Genomic DNA, 20,067 nt, shown 5'->3' on the forward strand with positions numbered 1-20,067 from the left:
TTTCTCCAGCTCCAGCCAGACCTGAAACGTTGTGCTCGCCACAGCAGGCTCAGGTCCTCTGCTCCCAGCCTGGTGCTTCGCCATGGCCACGAGGGTGGACAGTAGGCCTGGGGGGCTCCCTGGCAGTGGCTGTGACCTGGGCACAGCCCGAGAACACATGCAAGCGGTCACTCGAAACTACATCACCCATCCCCGCATCAGTGAGTACAACCCCCGCAGTGGGTGAGGGTGGGGGGTGGCTGATGGGTGCCTCTGCTTCTTAGCCCAGGGAAAGAGGAGGATCTGAGATGAGGAAGATCTAGGGGGCTCTCAGTCCAGCAGAGTGACACGATGGACCGCCCGGACAAGGGGCCACCTCTGCAGATGGAGGGATGGGGTCCCCAGCCCAGGCTACCCCAGAGGAGAAGGCAGGGGAGTTCCTTGCAGGGACCTCTCGGTCATCACCCTTACCCTGCACTGAGACCCCAAGTCCAGAGAGAGCTTCCCACTGCCCCAAGAGTGCGTGTTTGTGGTACATACTCTGTGTGGATCGGTGTGTGTTGGGGGTGTGTGTGCGTGTGCACCAGAACACTCAGCACTAGGAAATGTATGATCAGGTGTTCTCAGGGAATGTGTGTGGCAAGGTGGACTACGTGTGCGTTCTCAGGATGGGGACGTACATGCCACTGCATGCCATGTCAGTGGGTACATGTCTGCATGCCTGTTGCGGAAGGTGTCTATGTCTGGAACCCACGGGAAGGCGTGTGCCTGGATCCGTGCTCCCACCTTCACTTGGGTGAGGATAGGTGTAAATATGTGTGTGACAGCTTGCGTGTGTGTATATCAGAATAAGGACATGTGTGACAGTATATGTGTACGCTTGCACACTCACGGTGAGTGTGTGGGTCCGTGCACGAGCTGCGTGCTCATGGGGAGAATGTGGGTGTGTGGTCAGTGATGTCCTATGTCTGTGCACGCACAGCTGGGGGAGGGTGAGTGCCTGGCACGGGGAACGGAGTAGACCCTTGCAGGATTCTGAGGGGGCCATCCCGAGGGGTGTCCAGATGTCTGGGGCACAGAAACCAGTAAGGCTCTGAGGACCGAAGGGAGTACCCCCTCCGTCTCTCCTTGCCAAGGTCATTCTCCAATTCTCGAATTCTCAGGCCGTCCAGCTCACTGGAGTAAACCGGCCTGGCTGGCACCAGCCACGCAGCGCCAGAGGCCCGGTACGGGAGGGTGTGTGGGGAGAGAAGCTGGCCCCGCACAGCCACCCTGCCCTCCGCCCTCCGTCTGTAGTTACCCGGGAGCGTGGGGGGAGGAGCCACCTGACCAGGCAGCCCGGAGAGCTGGGTCTGCATTCAATGGAGCTGGCAACGACCCAGAACAGGCCGAGTGCAAAGTAGGCAGGCCCGGCCTGCGGAGCAACAGAGCAGGAGGCGTGGAGGCACCTCCAGAGGCCTGAGGCGGGCACTGAGGGGTGGAGCACATTCCGGCCGAGGAGAAACTGACTGGGACCGGATTTATCTAGGAGGCTCTGCAGGCCCTGCCGCGTGGAGCCTGGGGGAAGCACTGCGGTCCAGATCCGCCCCTGGGGCAGAGCAGGGGTCATAAAGGGACAGAAATACCCCATGACTAGCTCACCACTTGGGTCCAGAGCCCAAGCCTGGTGGAGATCTGAGCCCACCCCTGCAGGCTCCTCTCCCATCCTCCCCTCCCCAGCATGCTCTCCCAGGGACCCTGCCAGGTGCCACCTCACCCCAGGGCCCCCTCCAGCCGGTTGCCTCCAGCCAGCGCCTTATTTGCAGTCAACTAAGTCCTGGTACAGGGAAACACTGAGAAGATGTGACCCAGGCTGGAACCCAGGGGTGCCGGCACCTCTGTGTCTGCTTGTGTGTCCCTTGATGGGGCCTCCACCCAGGTGAATGTGTCACACCCAACAGCTGACCCGGAGACAAGGTTCTGAAGAGGGGGAGCCCATCCACCCCCGACTCTTCTCCCCACCTGCATTAAAGATGTTCCTGCAGTGACAGAGGCTACCGCCTTTGCTGCCTACCGGTGTCCTCATAGGGTACCCTCATAGGGTACACCCAAGGGCCAGACCCAGCCCCACCGACAGCCTCCCCCACCCAGGAGCAGACCGGATCCTTGAGTGTGCTTCTGCACCCACAGCTTTCTCCAGTTCCCACCCCTTCCTCCTCTGGGGCCTGAGGGGTGAGGATGGGGGGTGGGGGCAGGGGTGGGTTGTGCAAAACTAGAGCTGTGCCCTCAGATCGCTAGAGGCAGGACTCCTGTGTCTCTTTCTGCCCGTCTCCCCCAGCTTGGCCTCCGCCCTAAGGACTCTCTGGATTTCTGGGGAGGAGAAATTTGTGTAGAGATAGAAGGAGCCTAGGAGGAGAGTTGGGGGACCAGAGGGACAGGGATGGGGCAACTGGCTCCCAGCCGCAGGGCTTCCTCGGCCATGGGTGGGGTGAGTCCAACAGAGGGCTTTCTAGACCAACAGGCCTGAGGCCTCAAGGGTGATTTCACTGCAGTGGCTGAAGGAATGAGCCAGAAAGGAGGGGCAGGGTAGACTAGGATGGGGAGTGAATCCCAGCAATGTCCGCCCTGGTTAAGAAGGGACCCGTTTGCCTCCCTCAGAGCTAGAGCTCTTCCCCAAGGGGAGGAGGTGGCATGGAGCTCGATCTGTTGTGTGGGGCAGAAGATGCTAGTCAGGGGCAGGGGGGATGGGGTAGGGAGAAGGGGGGCAGGGTACAGCTGGAGCAAAGGTTGGACTGACAGGCTGTCAGCCCGGCTGGAGGGGTAGAGCCAGGTCAGATAACCCAGAGGCTGGAGTGCCAAACTCCAGCTTTGCCGCCTGCCTCAGTTTCCTCAACCGAAAGGCCAGGGAGGTCACACTGAGAGCGTTCCACCCGGCAGGTCTTGGGCTGATTCTAAGAAGCCTGGGCTTCCAGCCCTTGCCCTCCCTCCCCTAATCCCTCCGGAGGGGATCAGGGAGGAGGTGCGGGACCCGCTGCCCCGGGCTTGCCCCGGCCCCGGCCTCACGCCTGGGCGCCGGGCTCAGCCCTCTCCCAGGACGCTGCAGGTGTGGCTGCGCAGGCCCTAATTAGTGGGCTGCGGGGAGCCCCGCTGAGCCTTTGACCGGGAAGGCGGCGGGGAGATGGGGGCCGGGAGGGGCTCCGTGCTTGCGGCCTGAAGTGCAACCGGAGTGTCAGCTAGGACAATGGGGAAGGGGAGGGCGCAGAGCGGAGGGAGGGAGTGTCTGCAAAGTCTCCGAAGGCCTATTGAGGGAGTGCCCCTCAGAGGTCTTCTGGGCCAGCCCCCTGCCTCCAGCCCCCCCCCCTTTCACCTCACCCTGTTGAAGGGGATGTCCCAAGGCTGGGGGAGCGCCACAAGATGCTGACTGATTTATGGTGTGCCCCAGGAGAAACCAGCCAACTTCCGGGCCTCAGTTGGCCACTGCAGGCAATGGACACAGTCAGTTGGGGGTGGTACACACAAAAAGCCCGGCTTCCTGGCAAGGACACCTTTGTTGCCCAGCCACCATCTTGGCTGTGTCTGAACTAGACAGCCTCTAAGAAAAGACAGGCTCTAGTCTGACCGGGGAGACACAGAGCTCTGGTCTGAGGGAGGAGACATAATCCATCTCATCAGGGACCACAGGCTGGAGAAGAGGACGCCCTCTAGGGTGCCCGCCTGAGGGCTGTGGGACTTGGGGGTGCAGAACTGGGGGGCTGCAGAACTCTGTCAAGGGCAGGGCGTTGAAGGATAGGAGAAGCCGGCTGCTGAACAGACGCAGGCAGATGGGTTATCTGCGGTGAAGGGCCCAGACTACGGAGCGATGGACGCCATCAGCAAGCATTTAGGACGCCGAGAGAGCGAGCCAGGCCTGCGTCTCTGGAAACCCAGAAAGCTGGCTTACGGCTGAGGCTGGTCGGTTGAGCTGGGGGCTTACAGACGGCACGCTGGGCACCCAGCCCAAGGGCCCTGCGAGCAGCACTCCTCCTGGCCTCTGGGCTGCTCCCCCCAGCTCGGGTGCCCTCCCCGAAGTAGCTGTGGGGATTTCCAGGTAACAAGTTTCCTGGAAAGAAGCTGTGAAATAGGGGGAGCCTGCTGTGAAGGAAGGGAGGAAGGTGAAAGACTTGACTCTGCGGCAGAATGGGAAAGAGTTCCCTGGCGCTTTGTGGACCTTGGGCCCCTCCCCCACCCCAGCCCAGCCCACCCACTCTGCAAGTTGCTTCGGCCATCTCCGCCCTTTTGGCCGGTCTGGTATTTTCTCTATAGGGCCAGTAAGAGGCCAGCTCCTTCCAGGGCTTTTTAAAATGAGGCTCTGGTCCACTGTGCCTGGTCCCTTGGGGTGGCCTAGAGAGAAGCCAGACTGGAGAATGCAGGGAGCGGGTGGAAGGTGAGCAAAGGAAGTCAGCAATGGAGCCCTAGTTGCCAGAAGTTGGGCAACAGCTGTGCAAGGACTGGGGCTGAGGGAGTGGTTTTTAAGATGGGAGATACCACGGGCGCCTGGGTGGCTCAGTCGGTTAAAAGGGGCTGCTTTCAGCTGCAGCCATGATCCCAGAGTCCTGGGATTGAGACCTGAGTTGGGCTCCCTGCTTAGCAGGGGAGTCTGCTTCTCCCTCTCCCTCTGCCCCTTCCCCTGCTCAGGTGCTCTCTCTTGCTCACTCACTCTCTCAAATAAATCAAATCTTAAAAACAAAAAAACAAAACAAAAAAAAACCAAAGATGGGAGATACCAGAGCTTGCTTGATGGGAGGGCCAACAGAGGGGGAGGCACTGGCCCTTTGCCCTAGAGAGCAGTCATCCCAGGAGCCTGGGCCCTGGGGCCAAGAATGTTTGGCCTAAGAGGGAATGTTGGATACCACCTCCTCTCCTCCAGAGGAAGCTGAAGGAGTTCCCCTGCTCCAGGTCCAAGCCCAAAAAGAACGGGTCTTCTTGTGCCTTCTTGTTCTTGAGTTTTCCTAGCAGTCCATAAGCTCAGAAGAGCCTTGCAAACATCCCCACAAGGATAGCCTTGCCCAGTCAGTCTTCCTAGCCCAAGTCCCAGTGAAAGGAACATAGATCAGACAGGGTATTTGACCACTGAGCTCCAGACTGGGCAAGACGTGAGCTGGGGGCATTTAGTTTCTCTAGGTGTGGGGTGACTTGGCACCAGGCTTGCACAGAAGCATGAGGGCAAGTGGTTGGGAGCCAGTGTGGTCTCATGGGAAGCACAGGGTGGGATTCCGGCCCCAGCTCTGTCACAAGCATGCTGGTTGACTCTGGGGAGTAAGTTTTTCATCCCCATTCTCCTCCCCTTTTGAAAAGAGGATTGGACCACTCTCCCTCGGATGTTCTTCCAACCTGCGAGTGATCCAGTGAACTTACAGACACTCTGACCATCCTGCCCTGTCAGGGTCCCTCATCTCAGCTATCCCACTGGTGCTTCACAGGGACCCCAGGGAAGAGCTGTACATCCCAGGGTCATGGGTGAGGGAGAGTCTGAGAGAGAGCCTCTAGCAGAACCAAGATAGGCTTCCTGTCTGCCAGTCCATGGCTTTCCTATTGGGGTCCCCAGCACTGGAGTTAGAGGCTCCCTGTAAGCTGAGCTCACGTCCCCATTTGTGGGTCTCTCCAGCCAGTAGGACTGGGACATCCTTTTCTTCCTCCTTCCTTGTCATTCTTTCCCCTCCCCCACAGGCACCCAGGGAGTCCAGGTTGTCCAGGACCCTCCCTGGCAAGGCCTCATGACAAGGCAGGGCCCCTGGCTGGTTTTTCTCATGGGTGCCTGCACCACCCCCGACCCCGCACACATGCGCACAGGTGCACAGACACACAGGTTCACAGGCGCACAGACAGTGCTGTCAGTGCCGAGTGATCCTGGAGGGCCACAGAGGGCAGTTCTCTAGTCATCTCTAGCTGGGGGCCAGAAGTTTCTGGAAAATGTTGTGGGTCAGAGAGGAGGGAGTGGGCAAGATGGGGGCTGAGGCCAGAGGGGAAGCAGCCTCAAGATAAAGATTTCTTCAGGCTGAGGGGGAGGAGAGGACTCTGAGGGGCCTCTGCCCTTGCCCTGGCCCTCCCCTAGCCTCCTGCAGGTGTCCAAGCCAGCGGGGGGCCCTGCGGGCAGGGGCATGACCCTTACAGCAATGGTGGCTGGCCCTGTCACAGCTAATGACCCTGACAGCCCAGACTGGGAAGGGGGTGGGGGTGGTGCGTACAGGGAGGGAAGGCAGAGGATGCCTCTGTGTATGTGTGTGTGTGTGTGTGTGTGTGTGTGTGTGTGTGTGTGTGTGTGTCTGGGTGTGAGACCCTCACCTACCTCCACCCCTCCCCCAGCCTACAGGACTGTGTGCAGTGTCAATGGGCCCCTGGTGGTGCTGGATCAGGTCAAGGTAAGACTTCCACTTCTTCCCAGGCACCAAGGCCAAATCCCAGGGCTCCCCAGCCCCTGTGCAGGATTTCTTCTAAACTGCCCTGCCCCTAGCTGTTTCCCATGGGCACACCTGTCCCTTCTAATTCCCTGTCACCCATCCCCACGATCTTCCTCTCCCGCTGTCTCCCCAGCCACCCTTGGTTTCTCTTCCTGCATTTTCAATGCCCACGCCCTCACTCCTGCTCTGGGCCTTCAGGGATCCACACCTACTACCAAGGACCTGGGGGATCTAGGCTGTTGTGCCTCTTTGTCAGTGGGATGGTTGTACTGAACTTGCTCACAAGGCTGGACTCTTCCATCTGCTGCTGCTTTTCAAAGGAAGAGAGGGCAGAAGAGCAGTGCCAGCTACCTCTTCTCCAGAGCTCAAGGTTTTCAGAGGCTTTTGGAATGTCTCAGCCTGGGAACCAGCAGCGTGGGTGGGAAGTAAAGTGGGCCCCCCAGAAAGAAATGGGATGTGGGCTCTTTTGTGTCCCTTGAGGAACCACAGGACCATGGCAGAGACTGACAGCATTTTGAGTCTGGGGCTGGGAATTCTTAAGGCATAAAGGGTCCTGCAAATGTATGAGATCACTCTCTGTCTCCCCTCCCACCAAACAGTTCCACCCTCAGGCTCCCACCCCATACCCCCCATCCCAGACCGGAAAGCTAGTGCCACCCTGGAATCATCCTTTCCTGGACCGTCAGTGCCAATGATATGTGAGCAGTCTCCCACCCTGCCGCTCCCTGATTATGGCCATGGCTCTGGGCCCCCCCCCCACCTGGGGCCCTGCTGTCCTCCATGCTGCCCCCTTACAACCAGAACCCCTGCAGTTCCCTGCTTCAAACTCACCTTCGTATTCCCAGCACCTTCACCTTACAGGCCCTACATTCTGTAACGGTTCTTGCACACCTTCCTGCTCTCATGCTGCACCCCCCCCACGTGGAAATGCACCGTGCCTCTGCGTGGAACTGCCATTTCATGTCTTTAGGGCTTTGCTCATATTTTCCCTCTGCCTCTCCGACTGCCTTTCCCCCATACCTTCTTCTGACTCACCCCCAGGGCTAGCTGAGAGGTCACTTCTAGAAGTTTTGCCCAGGCCCCTGGGCAATGAGCCTGTCCCTCTTAGACTCCTTCTTCTGTACTGTCCCATCGGCAGCTCCATCCAGCCATTTGACCACCAGCTGGCCACATGTCCCCTCACTGCCCCCACAATGTCCCTCCAATTGCACATTATTCCTGAGCCCCCCGAGCCCCACACTGTACTTTTACTGAACAGCCAGTCCATTGTGGGGGCTCAGTTTGTTCAAAGGAAGGGTGAGTACATGAATGAGAGGCATGAATGACTAAGGGTTAGAATGACTGAATCCGACCCTCTCATTCCTGGCAACAAGATTCCAAGTTCATACAGACCTTCCCGTTTGACCTACTAGCCTTGGGGAGGCCCTGGGAGGGAGTGTGACAGAGTGCGTATGCGTGTGTGCATGGGGGGTCACGCAGTCTGACTCAGACTCTCCAGCCCACCCTTCCTCCTAGCTACCCATCGGTTCTAGGTCGACAACATCAGTACTATCTGAGAACTTACTAGAAATACAGATTCTGGGGCTCCTATCCCAGACCAACAGAATCAGAAATTCTGGGGTGGGGGGATGTGCGGTGGGGTGGGGGATGCAAAAGTCAGTCTCTAAAAGCCCTTCAGGGTGATATGATGTTCCCTGAAGTTGCAGAAGCATCTGTTAGGCTTGCAAACTCTAGTTTCATCATCTAGTAAACGAGAACAGAGTTGTCGTGAGGCTCAAATCAGGTTAATGTATTTTCCTTACTCCTCGAGAACAGCTAGCCCTAGCTCTGCTCCGAATGCAGAAGTGCTAATAGGCCTGATGAAACAGTTGGTGCCATCCGCTGCCCCCTCCCCCCACCGTGTGGCATGGAGAGTCAGAACCTTCGAAGACATCCCCTCTCCCGACTGTTCGGTGGGGCTAGACTAGGAAACGAGGCGGATCTCTGTGATGATTAGATGCATCTGTAACTCTCTTAGAACAGAGTAAGTGGGTGATGGAGACAAGCAGAGAACCCTGGACTTGCATAGGGAAGAAAAAGAAGCAGTATGTATAGTCCCATAAGTTCAGGAGATGGAGAAGACAGCTTTCTGTACCCCTCTCCGGGTCCCACACCCTCTTCCCTCTTTCTGAGCTGCTTGGTCAAAATGCCACAATCCCTCCTCTACAGCGCCACCTTCTGCCCAAATCCAGCCACACCCGCAATTATGCTTCCTGCTTCCATTCTCAAATGGAAAATTGCTTGGGGGAAGAATTTTGTGTAGATTGGAAGTTCTCAGCCCAGGGAGTAAGGGCCTCGAAATTGTATGCAAACCTTTGAAGCTGTGTATCCATGTGCCTGAGCATTTTTCTAGAGGTAGTTTTCACAGTTTCATCTGATTTTTAGAGGTCTGAGTGTAGACTGTAAATTGCTAAAGGCTAAACGCCTGAGTGTAGAGACCCCTAGATTGTTGAACATCCACACTCCCAGCCCTAATCTCACAGTCACACACAGGTTGTGCAAGCATTAAAGATGAGTCGGGTTAGTGGACATCGCCTGGGATATATTAGATTTGACTAGAGCAGTGGTTTTTAAACTTGAGCATGCATGAGAAGCCCCTGGAAGGATTCTTTGGGTCCCAGCCCAACGTTCTGATTCAGTAGTCTGAGGTTGAGGCCCAAGAATCAGCATTTCTGACAAGTTCCCGGGTGCTGCTGCTGGGCTGGGGACCACACTTGAAGATTCACTGCTCTAGACGATCTCTTCCAAATGCTGTATTTTGATGCAGAACAGTCCTAATTGAGACGTGAAGAAAGCGCTCGCCTTATCCACCAGACTTGGTTCCGAATATGTGTGGCTACTTCCAAGCTTTTAAAGGAAAAGCTTTCAGAAGTATGTGTATCAGTTCTGAAGACAATTTCCAGAGAGGGCTTCCCAAACTGCCCTGGGCATTGTCAGAGGAAAGGACTGGAGGCCAGGGCTTGCTGGGGCAAGTCCTGCCAGGCTTGCTGAGAACTTCCCAGTGGGCCAGGTGTGCGGGTGCGGGCAGCAGCTTCTCTCTGCCCGACCCCTGGCTGGCTGAGAACTCAGCAGAATGCCCAGCTGAGGACACGGGTTGCATTGAACCATCCCCCGCCCCCCGCAGTCCTCCTAGGGACCCAGAGTGGGAGTTGAGAGACTCAGGCTCTGAAATGGGGCTCCTTTGAGTGTAAGCTCATTGTCGCACCCTGGAACCCTCCCCCCGCACTCCCGGTCTAACTGGCTGTGACCACCCCTGCCCGCCACAAATAACCCACGCAGACACACACAGTAGAGTGTGGTATTCTCTGCCTAGAGGATTCCAGATCACACCCTCCATGACGGGGTGTGATGGTTCTGACCCTTCTTCCCAGCGTCTGACTGTCATCTCTCTGTTGTGTACAGTTCGTTTCGTTTGATGCCATGGATTTCATCTCTCAGGGACACACGGCGCCACCTCCTCTCTGTTCCCCTTTCCTCTGCCCTCTCTCACCCACATAAACCCACATGAAAGAGGATGACTTTTTATAAGCCGGCTGCCTGGTTTTTATCGGGTACATGGCCTCCTTCCCTTTGAGCCCACCCTGCCCGCGCTCTGTCCGGCAGTTTTCCTCCGGAGGTTAACAGCCCACCAGGCACGGAAGCCGGCGGCTGCCTCCGGTAGGGAGGCCCACCGAGCGGCAGCGGAAAGCGAGAACTTGAGGTTACGTCGTTCCCGGGCCTCCCAGCCCTTGCTCTTGGGCACCCTCTAGTGGTTGACAAGCCGAAGACCTCAGCGCCTTCCTCCAGGCGAGCCCCGCTCTCCTAGCAACCCCGCTCCGAGGGGTGGTGTGGGGGAGAACGAAGGCGTCACAGGACGAGGAGGGGCGCGAGCCGGAGCTTCCTCCAGTGACCGTCAGGGCTGCAAACGCTCCGGTCTCAAGTTCCACCCTCACACCCCGTTGGGAAATGAAACCATCCTCACACACCCCCCCCAGACCCATAAGGTCACAGTGTTAGGTAGAGCGGGGGGTTTACTCTAGTAAGGATGGTGATAGCCAGTCGCACTGTACTTGAACATCCCGGATGACATTTTAATTACTCAAACACAAAAATTAAAAAACATGCTCCTTATACCCAGTGAAACAGAAAAGACACAGAAAGTGAACTGTCCCTAACTCTTTATTCCCAGCCTCTTGAGATCACCGGTGTAAAGACCGTGTTGTAAAGAGGCGGACGCGCATGTTGGAGGTTTACGCTGGCGTCAGTAGCGCTCTTCTCCATCGCAGCGCCGTAGCCCGACGATCTGTGCTTTATTCAGTGGTTTCATTATCGGCAGGCGTTCCGTGTGTTTCCGGGCTCTGCTATGACCGATGGTTCGGCAAAATATATCCCGTTTCATGCTTGCGCCTTTATTGCTAGCAGGTAGATTCCCCGAAATGAAATTGCTGCTTCAAAGTGTATATTGATTTTAAAATAGATTTTAAATAGATACTATGATGTCAGCCATGTGTTAGAGGAGCCACTTGCCCGCATCCTTGCCAGCCCTGTTCTCTCTCGGAATTTTGCCTATCTAGCAGATGAAAATAATGCTATCCTGTTTTCGAATTTACATTTGAGTATCTTTTTGTCTGTTTGGATTTCACTCTCTCCCCTGTGAAATCTTCTACCCACTGAAGTGTACATTTTGAGTTCTGGGAGCACTTTGTTTATTGCTCACGTTTTTTAAATTAAGATTTTATTTATTTGAGAGAAAGAGAGAGCCTGAGCAGGGGAGAGGGAGAAGCAGGCTCCCCGCTGAGCAGAGAGCCTGAGAGGGCTCGATCTCGGGACTCCGGGACCATGACCTGAGCCAAAGGCAGATGGATGCTTAACTGCTTAACCGACAGCCCCCCAGGCGCCCCTACAATCAAATATTTCTATGTTTGCATTTATGGTTTCTGGATTTCTTACCTTACTTAAAGACATCTCTCTTACGCAGCTTTTCTAGAAAAGGAAAGAAGAAAGGCTCTTTCAGTATTTTGTTCGTCTTAGCTTTACATGTAAAGTTTTTATTTGCCTGAACGTATGTGTGTTTATGATGTGGGTATCTTCTGAGTAGATGCCCAGTTATGTTAGCACCATTTGTTCAATAAGTTGTTTTTCCCTGTGAAGTAATGTGCCACGTTTGTTCTAGAACAGTCTCCTAAAATCTGGGGTCTGTTTCTAGACTCCGATCTGCCCCAAGCATCCATTTGTCTGCCCCACACGAACACTTACATTCGACTTCAGTACCTTCAGAGCACGTTCTCATGTCTGCTAAAAGCAAGTCCTCCACTCGGATCTTCTCCATAAGTACGTTTGGATATTGTCAGACACTTAAATGAATTTTAAAATGATTTTACTAAGTTCCAAAAGAAACAGTCCATTGGGAATGCATTTAATTTATATGCTTTTGAAAAGGATTGATGTTTTTGTGACAGGAAGTCATTCTGTCTTGGAAAACAGTATTATTCTCCATTTGTTCAGGGCTTGTTCTGTGTCCTTCAATAAGACTTTATTATTCTCTTTTTCCTCTCATGTCAAGTTTATTTCCAGATATTGTATGGGTTTGGGCCCTATTGCGGATGGAACATTTTTCTCCATTTCCTTGTCCGTTTAGGGCTGGAGTAGAAAAACAGATTCTTTTTTTTTAACTGAAGTATATTGACACACAATGGTACAAGAAATTGATTTTTATGTATTTATCTTGTATACGGCTGCCAGCCTCTCGTTAATTCTGGGGGTTTTGTTTTTGTTTTGTTTTTTGACTAAAGACTCTTGGATTTTTCTAGATGTACGATGTCATCTGCACATGAAGGGAATTCTGTCTCTTTTTCCTTCGGCACACTTTAATTTTACTTGTGATTTTGAAACAATTTCAAATTTATGAAAAGTCACACAAATAAAAATAATACCAGGAACATCCATATACCCAGTTGTTAACATTTTACCCCATTTGTTCTATCTTTTGCTCTGCGTGTGTATGTGTGTATGTGTACGTGTGTGTGTGCGTGCACATAACTTTTTCCTAGATTTTTAAGGGTAAGGTATCCCCCCAAAATGCCAGTGTTTATTTCCAAAGAATAAGGATATTCTCTTACATAACAACGGTAGTTTCTGCCTTCTGAAATTTACATGGATACATTTATCTGATCGACCACCTACATTCCAGTTTACGAGCTGCCCTAATAACATCTTTCATAGCATTTTCTCCCCTCCAGCAGAGGCTCTAGCCTGGGGTCAGGTTCTGCCTTTACTGGGCACGTCTCTGTAGCCTTCTGTACTCTAGAACATTTCCACAGTCTTTCTCTGACATTTCTGAGGAATACGGTCTCCTCTCACTAACTTTTTTTTTTAATAAAGCATTCTCCACTTACGTTTATTAGTATACTTTTTAGTTTCTCTTTTTGGGGTCTTACTGTATAAACTGTAATTTCCAAAACAATATTAAGTAACAGTGGGAATACGGGCATCTCTGTGTGTTACTGATTTTGTTAGAAATAAAAGTGGATTTAGCATTTCACCATTGAGAAGCCTGTGAACGTTGGTTTGGTAAATAGTCTAGTGTTCAAGGCTTGCCTGCCCTTCCCGTCTTAGATAGGAGTATATTAGAAACACTGCCGGATTTTATCAAAAGCCTTTTGGGTTTCTATTTACATAATCCTGTAGGGTTTCTCTTTTAATTGGTGTTTACAAAACTCCCTATTATTACTAATTATATTGTCGAATGTTGACGAATTCCCAGAGGTTGACTTATCTAGGCTCGCATTCTTTTGATGAACCCTGTTTGGTCATACATGTTTATTTAAGACACTGTTTGATTTGACTGGCTAATAGTTTATAATTTCTGCATCTACATTTATAAGAAGTTGGTCTACGTTTTTTTGGGGGGTCCTATCTTTACTACATTTGAGGTTTGGGAGGTTTTCTATTTTATAGTTTCATTGCCTTCTGATGTTTGTTTCTGTTCATCACATTACGTTGGCTGGTTCTTCCAATGTAATGCTGAATAGAATGATAGCAGGCATTGTTGTTTTGCTCCTAAAATTTATTTGACAGAGAAAGAGAGCAGAGCGAGCAATAGAGAACATGAGTGGGCAGGAGGGGCAGAGGGAGAGGGAGAAGCAGACTCCTCACTGAGCAAGGAGCCCGATAAGGGGCTCCATCCCAGGACCCTGATATCATGACCTGAGCTGAAGGCAGATGCTTAGCCGGCTGAGCCACCCAGGCACCCCTGTTTTGCTCCTAATTTTAAAGGGACTGTTTTATATGTTATATCAGAGTATGATGTTTTCTGCAGGGTTTTTGAGGATGCTTTTCGGAATTAAGGAATTTCCCTCTTATTCTGTTTTCAAAGAGTAGTTTTCTTTAATCATGGATATCATGATTCTTTAATCATCAGAGTTTTTGTTTTAATCATGGATAGTTTTTTAAAACTTTTTCTGGAATATTAAGATGATCACAGGTTTCTTTTTTTTATCCTGCAATTCATTAATAAGGTAAATTAATTACATTATCAGATTTCTAATATTAGACTAACCTTGAATTGCTGGAATAATTCCAACTTGGTCTTTTTAATTTTTATTTGTGTGTGTGTTTTGTCTTTATTTTTAGTTTTTTTATTTTATTTCTTTGAGGAAGCACCAGAGTGTTTTCCAAAGTGGCCGCACCATTTTGCATTCCCACCAGCAGTGTCTGAGGTGTCCGATTTCTGCACACGCTCAGCCACACTCGTTATCTGTCCTTCAGATTCCAGCCACATTCGTGAGTGGGACGTGGTATCTCATGGCGGTTTTGCTCTGCGTTTCTTTAATGGCGAATGTTGTTGAGCATTTCATGTGCTTATTGGTCCTTTGTAGATCTTCTTCGGAGAAATATCAGTTTAGATCCTCTGCCCGTTTTTTAAATTACGGTATTTGTATTTTTATGGTTGAGGTGTAAGAGCTCTTCGTAGACTCCTGATATTAGGCTGGTTCTTTTCGAATGGATAAGAAGAGATACTACACTCGCTCATAGCCAAAAGAGAAGTGATTGCCTGATTCTTTTTATTCCGGAAAACTGTGAGGATGACTGATGAATCAATCCCAGCCCCATGGCTAGGGAAAGACTGCCACTGGTACGAGGGGACACCTGGCAGCTCAGGGGAGCACTGTGCCAGTGTGTTCACCGTTAGTCTGCAGGAGCAGGGACAGCTGTGCTGTCCACGGGACCTTAGCAGCCATAGTAATGATTACATTTTATTGAGCTGTTACAGGTCCTGGGCACCAGCTAATGGCTTCATATAGCTCACTTTCTCCCCATAAAAGCCCTATGAAGTAGGCATTATTATTACCCCCATTTGAAAGACAAGGAAAGTAATGCTCAGAGACATTAAGTAATTTCCACAAGGTCACACAGCTTCTAAGCATCAGAGCTTCAATTCTAACCCTGGTCTTCCTGCTCTAAAGTCAGTGCTCCTACCCATCTAGGCGTATGGCCTCCCAAACAGAATCCAGATGTCCCACCTGCAGCCCCTCGAGTTCACTTCTGGTATTGCCTGGTCACAAAAGGGGAGACAGAAGCTGGAGACTGGGTCAAGGAGGGATTGAGGGGGGAACAGGAACTTCACCTCTGGTCTCACTGTTGCTCTGGGCTGCTCTCCCCTCCCGCCAGTTTGCACAGTATGCTGAGATCGTCAACTTCACCCTTCCTGATGGCACTCAGAGAAGCGGACAGGTGCTTGAGGTATCTGGGACCAAGGCAATTGTTCAGGTAAGTGGTGTCAGGGTGATGTTGGCTGGTTGAATAAATGAAGGAACCCACAAAGTTCCTGACTATCTTAAAGACTCCAAAGGAAATGTCCTATTTTCCCAAGAGCATCTCGCCCAGAGCCGGGCGCAAAGGGAGCCTAGAATGGAAGGCCCCGTTCTCCCCAGCAAGACCCTTATTAGAGTAACTAACCTGTTGTCCTATAGGTGTTTGAAGGGACCTCTGGGATCGATGCCCAGAAGACCACCTGTGAATTCACAGGGGACATCCTACGGACTCCAGTATCAGAAGACATGCTGGGTGAGAATGTGGGGGAGGTGGGGTGGGGAGCTCCTCTGTCCTCCCAGCCCAGCTTCCCTGACCACACACTTAGCACACAGCATTGTCCTTGCCTCTTTGCCTGTCTGCCTCCCCTGTGAGTTCTTTGAGGTCAGAGGTTGTGTCTTCTCTCTCTGACCCCAACCCCAGCTCAGGGCCAGACACACAGATGTTCCGTAAGTGTGGAAGGCATGCTCAGTCAACTAGGGGCACAGCAGGTAGTCATCTAATTGGGGTTAGGCTGAAACAGAGTGCACATCTCCCAATTTTCTCCCGAGATCTGCCATACCTGGCCCTCTCCTCTTTCCAGCCCTTAAAATCCTCCATTAGAGTCATTTCCCTGGCCAAGGCCTCGCCTGTAAAGATTTCCAGGAGAGGAGGGAAGATCTCCAAGGAGACAGTCACTGTAGCCAGCTCTCTGGGGGTAACCGAGGGCTGAGGGGAGAGGGATGGGTGCTGGGTGAGCAGCAGCAGGGGAGACCCAGGGCTGGCCCTAGCATCCCCCAACAACCTCCCCCACCCTCAGGTCGGGTCTTCAACGGCTCCGGCAAGCCCATCGACAAGGGGCCCGTGGTCATGGCAGAGGACTTCCTGGATATCAATGGTAAATGACCAGAGAGAGGCTCTGGACAGCTTTCGGGACCCAGCCCCCAGTCACCTTCCCCAGCCATCACCTCTGCCACCTTGCCCTGGAAGTTCTCCCCAGACACAGGCCGGGGCAATTGGCCAGGGCTCACCCACAGGCTGCTCAGACTACCAGGCCAGATGGGGAGTGCTATGAGAACTGCAGAGGCCTCCCTGTCCCCAAGTCTGCCACAGAGCCTGAAATACTGCCATCAGCACTTCGTGTCCTGCCATCATCAGGTGCAAAGTTCCATGGGTGCCCCAAGACCCTCACTCTCCCACCTCTCAGAGCCTGGGGTGCCTTGCAGAAGCAGACACAGCCCCTTCCCGGTGGGAGGCCATCCTGAGTCCCCCAATCCTATCAGTTCTGAGGACGAGACAGAGGCCCACGGGGGTCCGAGGCTGGCCCCAAACCACTCAGCAGGTCAGAGGCAGAGCACAGAATACACGTCCCCTCAGACAGGGGCTCTCCAGGGCACAGCTCCGTTCCTTCGATGCCCGCACGACACCTGCTTAGCCTCGGGGGCCTCAGCCTGAGCTCCCACCTGCCTGCAGCTTCTCACGTGCCAGGCAGCGCTGTCCAGGGAGCACCGGACCGTGGCTGTTTAAATACAAATAATTCCAGTGGAATACACTTTCATTTCAAAACCACATTTCACGTGCTCACTAGACACACATGACGTGGCCTACTGGACCGGGCAGGGTAGTTAGAGCGTGTTTCCATCATCGCAGAAAATTCTGTTCAGTATGCTGCTCTGGAGTCTGGGGCAGGGTTAGGGGAGGGCAGGGATGGACTTGAACCCTTGAGCATGGGTCCATGATCACCCTCTCCCAGGCCAGCCCATCAACCCCCACGACCGCATCTACCCCGAGGAGATGATTCAGACGGGCATCTCGCCCATTGACGTCATGAACAGCATTGCCCGTGGTCAGAAGATCCCCATCTTCTCAGCAGCCGGGCTCCCCCACAATGAGGTGAGGCCTACAGGGTCCTGCAGACATGACCAAGAAGAAGAGACAGGGTGGAGGCCAGGGCGGGTGGGCCAGTGAGGAGGGTCTCCTGAATCAAACAGGCAGGGACCAGCCACGCAGGGGTCATCGTCATCCAGATTGGTAGCTGTCCTCTGACAGCTCACAGACTCAGAGCTGCAGAAGACGACCTCAGTGTCCCCAAGCAGGTCTTCAGGCCTCCACCCTGAGGAAGGCTGTAGGACCTGGGACAGCCCTTTCGTCTTTCCGGCCTTCAATCCCTCCCACCAAAGGCCTTGGCAGGAGGAAGGACTGGAAATTGCTCCATCCATCATCCTCCATGGTGCTCAGTGGGCTGGGCTCTGGGTTCTGGGTCTGACACCCTTCCTTCTAATCCCCCCCCCCCCCCCCAGATTGCTGCTCAGATCTGCCGCCAGGCTGGCCTGGTGAAGAAGTCCAAGGCTGTGCTGGATTATCATGACGACAATTTTGCCATTGTCTTTGCGGCCATGGGGGTAAGAAAAGCTGGGCAGGTTGGCAAGTTCTGGAAGCTGTGGGCAGGCAGGCTTGTCTCTCTTGGACCCTGGCTCTGCTTGATATGATGAGGAAAGCATAATCCTTCTCCCTGAGAAGCTGTCAGAATCCAGGTCTATCTGGTGGGAGAAGCAAGAGCATGACTGAAGAGGGAGGGGGAGCTCAGTGACCAGGACAGTGTGTCCCTCAACGCATTCCAAAGGACATGGGAGCTATAAGATGATACCAGGGTGGCCTGGAGGAGGGAGACACCAGGGAATTTGGGGAGACAGCTTCAGGGAGGGGATGCCGTGGGGCCCTCAGAGGGCCCAAGGAGGGGTTTAGCAGGGAAGCAGCTGGCTAAGTGAGGGGTTGGGATGGCATTGAGCGGAGCTCACCCTAAAGAAATCTGAACTTCTCTTGTGGGCCCAGGGAGAACAAACCCAGGCCCTGCCTTCTCAAGTGCTGGGTCACCCCAGGAACTTAGCCAGTCAGCCAGGGCCCCTGCCCTTAGGCTGCAGAGACCCCCCTCCAGCCCTCCCTGCTGTGTGTCCAGGTGAACATGGAGACAGCCAGGTTCTTCAAGTCTGACTTCGAGCAGAATGGTACCATGGGGAATGTCTGCCTCTTCCTGAACTTGGCCAACGACCCCACGTGAGCCATCCCCTGGCACCCAGACTGCCTTCAGGCAGTGGTCCCTGTCCCCTTCAACATCCAGAGTACCAGAGCTCAGGAGTATCCCAGAACCACAGCCATGGGCCAGAGTTGGGAAAACAGCCCTTTGTTGTACAGACAGGGAAACTGAGGCTCAGTAAAGGGTAGGAGTAGCCCACAGAGAGACGGAATCGACCACAACCCTGCATGCCACCTATAGCTCCTCTGTTCTCCCCATAACCTTTGTCCAGCCACTGTCCACAGTCAGGCCTCCTTATCCTTGAGTCACTTCTGAAGTCACCACTAAAGAGATACTTCCTTAAACCGTGTATTACAAACACTGCTGTTACATTAGTTTCGGGAGCACAACATAGTGATTCAGTTTCTCTAGGTTATTGTTACGCTCGCCACAAGTGTAGCTCGCATCTGTCACCAAGCAACACTCTTGCAGTACCATCCACCGGATTCCCTCTGCTCTCCTCACCCATTTTGCCCATCTCCCCGCCCCTTCCCTCCCCTCCCCTCCAGCAACCGGCAGTTTGTTCTCTGTATGTATAGGTCTGATTCTGCTTTTTGTTTGTTTATTCATTTGGAAAAACTGCGATTTTTAAAGTTCAGGAAATGTGAGTTTAAATCTGTGGGTCAGGTGGGTGAAAAAAAAATTCTAATACTGTCCTGGGTACTGAAGGTGCTCCAAAACGAAGTAACAGAATTCTGGAGGCCAAGATGACATCACGCCAGAAAAGGCCCACAGGCACAGAGCTTGAGACTGAGCGAGCCTGGAGCCAGAGGAAGGGACTCGGGAGAGCTCAGAGTGGAAGGGGGCTGCCAGGCCGGCAGGGCGTGCGTATGGAACGTGCACGCTAGGTGTGCTCTGGAGTAGTGGGAGGAACCTTATGGAAAGAAGCCAGAGAGTGCTCCAGCTGAGCCAGTGGGGGGACGGGAGGCTGGGGAAGAGAGAGCTAAGGCAGGAGCCCCGCCTCGGCCTCGTTCTGATAGGCCAGAGCCCCCTTACCCTGAGGCCCACAGGGACAGGGTGCTGTCGTCCTCATCGATGCTCCTGGCCCTGCCTGGCCCACTCTCACCCAACACCCGGCCTGTTCCAGGCTCCCTACCCCTTCCTCCCTTGGACAGCAGGAGGGAGGAGTGTCAGACCTGGTGAGCTGCCCGCCCGCCAGGAACCAGAGCTGACACGGGCCTGGGAGCTGCGGCTCATTCCACCCACTCCCCTCCTGCTGTGCACAGTTCACTGTCCACTCAGCGCTTGGGGCTGGAGGGAGCACAGGCCTAGGCCTCTGGGCTCCCTCAACGCGGGCTGTCCCTTCAGGATCGAGCGGATCATCACGCCGCGCCTGGCACTGACCACTGCTGAATTTCTCGCCTACCAGTGTGAGAAGCACGTGCTGGTCATACTGACCGACATGAGTTCGTACGCAGAGGCCTTGAGAGAGGTGAGGCAGCTGGTGAAGGGCGTCAGGGTCATGCCCGCCTCTCCCTGGTCCCTCCACCCCGAAACTTGCCCATCCAAGCGGGCCGCCACTCACTCCATTTCTCAGTCACTGAACCTCCCACTCAGCCTCTTGCCCCCCTTCTTAACCCCAGCGACACTGACATTGCAGGTCTCAGCGGCCAGAGAGGAGGTGCCGGGGCGCCGAGGCTTCCCGGGATACATGTACACAGACCTGGCCACCATCTATGAGCGGGCAGGCCGCGTGGAGGGCCGGGGAGGGTCCATCACTCAGATCCCCATCCTCACCATGCCCAATGACGGTGAGTGTCTTCGCTGCCCACGACCCTCTGCAGCCCCCTG

The 20,067-nt window shown here is 53.7% G+C and overlaps 2 protein-coding genes across 3 annotated transcripts in view; one reads left to right on the plus strand and one right to left on the minus strand.

The window, feature by feature from the left end:
- ATP6V1B1 (ATPase H+ transporting V1 subunit B1) overlaps nt 1-20,067 on the plus strand; it is a 22,627-nt gene continuing 2,560 nt past the window's right edge. Inside the window, exons 1-10 of one of the 2 annotated variants that reach the window (XM_045788218.2) lie at nt 1-200; nt 6,301-6,356; nt 15,084-15,182; nt 15,386-15,479; nt 16,024-16,101; nt 16,957-17,096; nt 17,504-17,605; nt 18,160-18,257; nt 19,585-19,708; nt 19,877-20,027. In XM_045788218.2, coding sequence (XP_045644174.1) covers nt 83-200; nt 6,301-6,356; nt 15,084-15,182; nt 15,386-15,479; nt 16,024-16,101; nt 16,957-17,096; nt 17,504-17,605; nt 18,160-18,257; nt 19,585-19,708; nt 19,877-20,027 — 1,060 coding nt within the window. In that variant the 5' untranslated portion in view covers nt 1-82. The remainder of the gene's footprint in view (nt 201-6,300; nt 6,357-15,083; nt 15,183-15,385; nt 15,480-16,023; nt 16,102-16,956; nt 17,097-17,503; nt 17,606-18,159; nt 18,258-19,584; nt 19,709-19,876; nt 20,028-20,067) is intronic. The other variant, XM_087863509.1, reaches the window with a different exon arrangement.
- The window catches only part of TEX261 (testis expressed 261), a 26,992-nt gene continuing 18,198 nt past the window's right edge, over nt 11,274-20,067 (minus strand). The window contains exon 5 of the mRNA XM_087863511.1: nt 11,274-11,396. Coding sequence (XP_087719637.1) covers nt 11,289-11,396 — 108 coding nt within the window. The 3' untranslated portion in view covers nt 11,274-11,288. The remainder of the gene's footprint in view (nt 11,397-20,067) is intronic.

The sequence above is a fragment of the Ursus americanus genome, chromosome 7 (assembly GCF_024610735.1).
Source record: "Ursus americanus isolate L20-20 chromosome 7, mUrsAme1.1.p, whole genome shotgun sequence".
Taxonomy (NCBI): Eukaryota; Metazoa; Chordata; class Mammalia; order Carnivora; family Ursidae; genus Ursus; species Ursus americanus.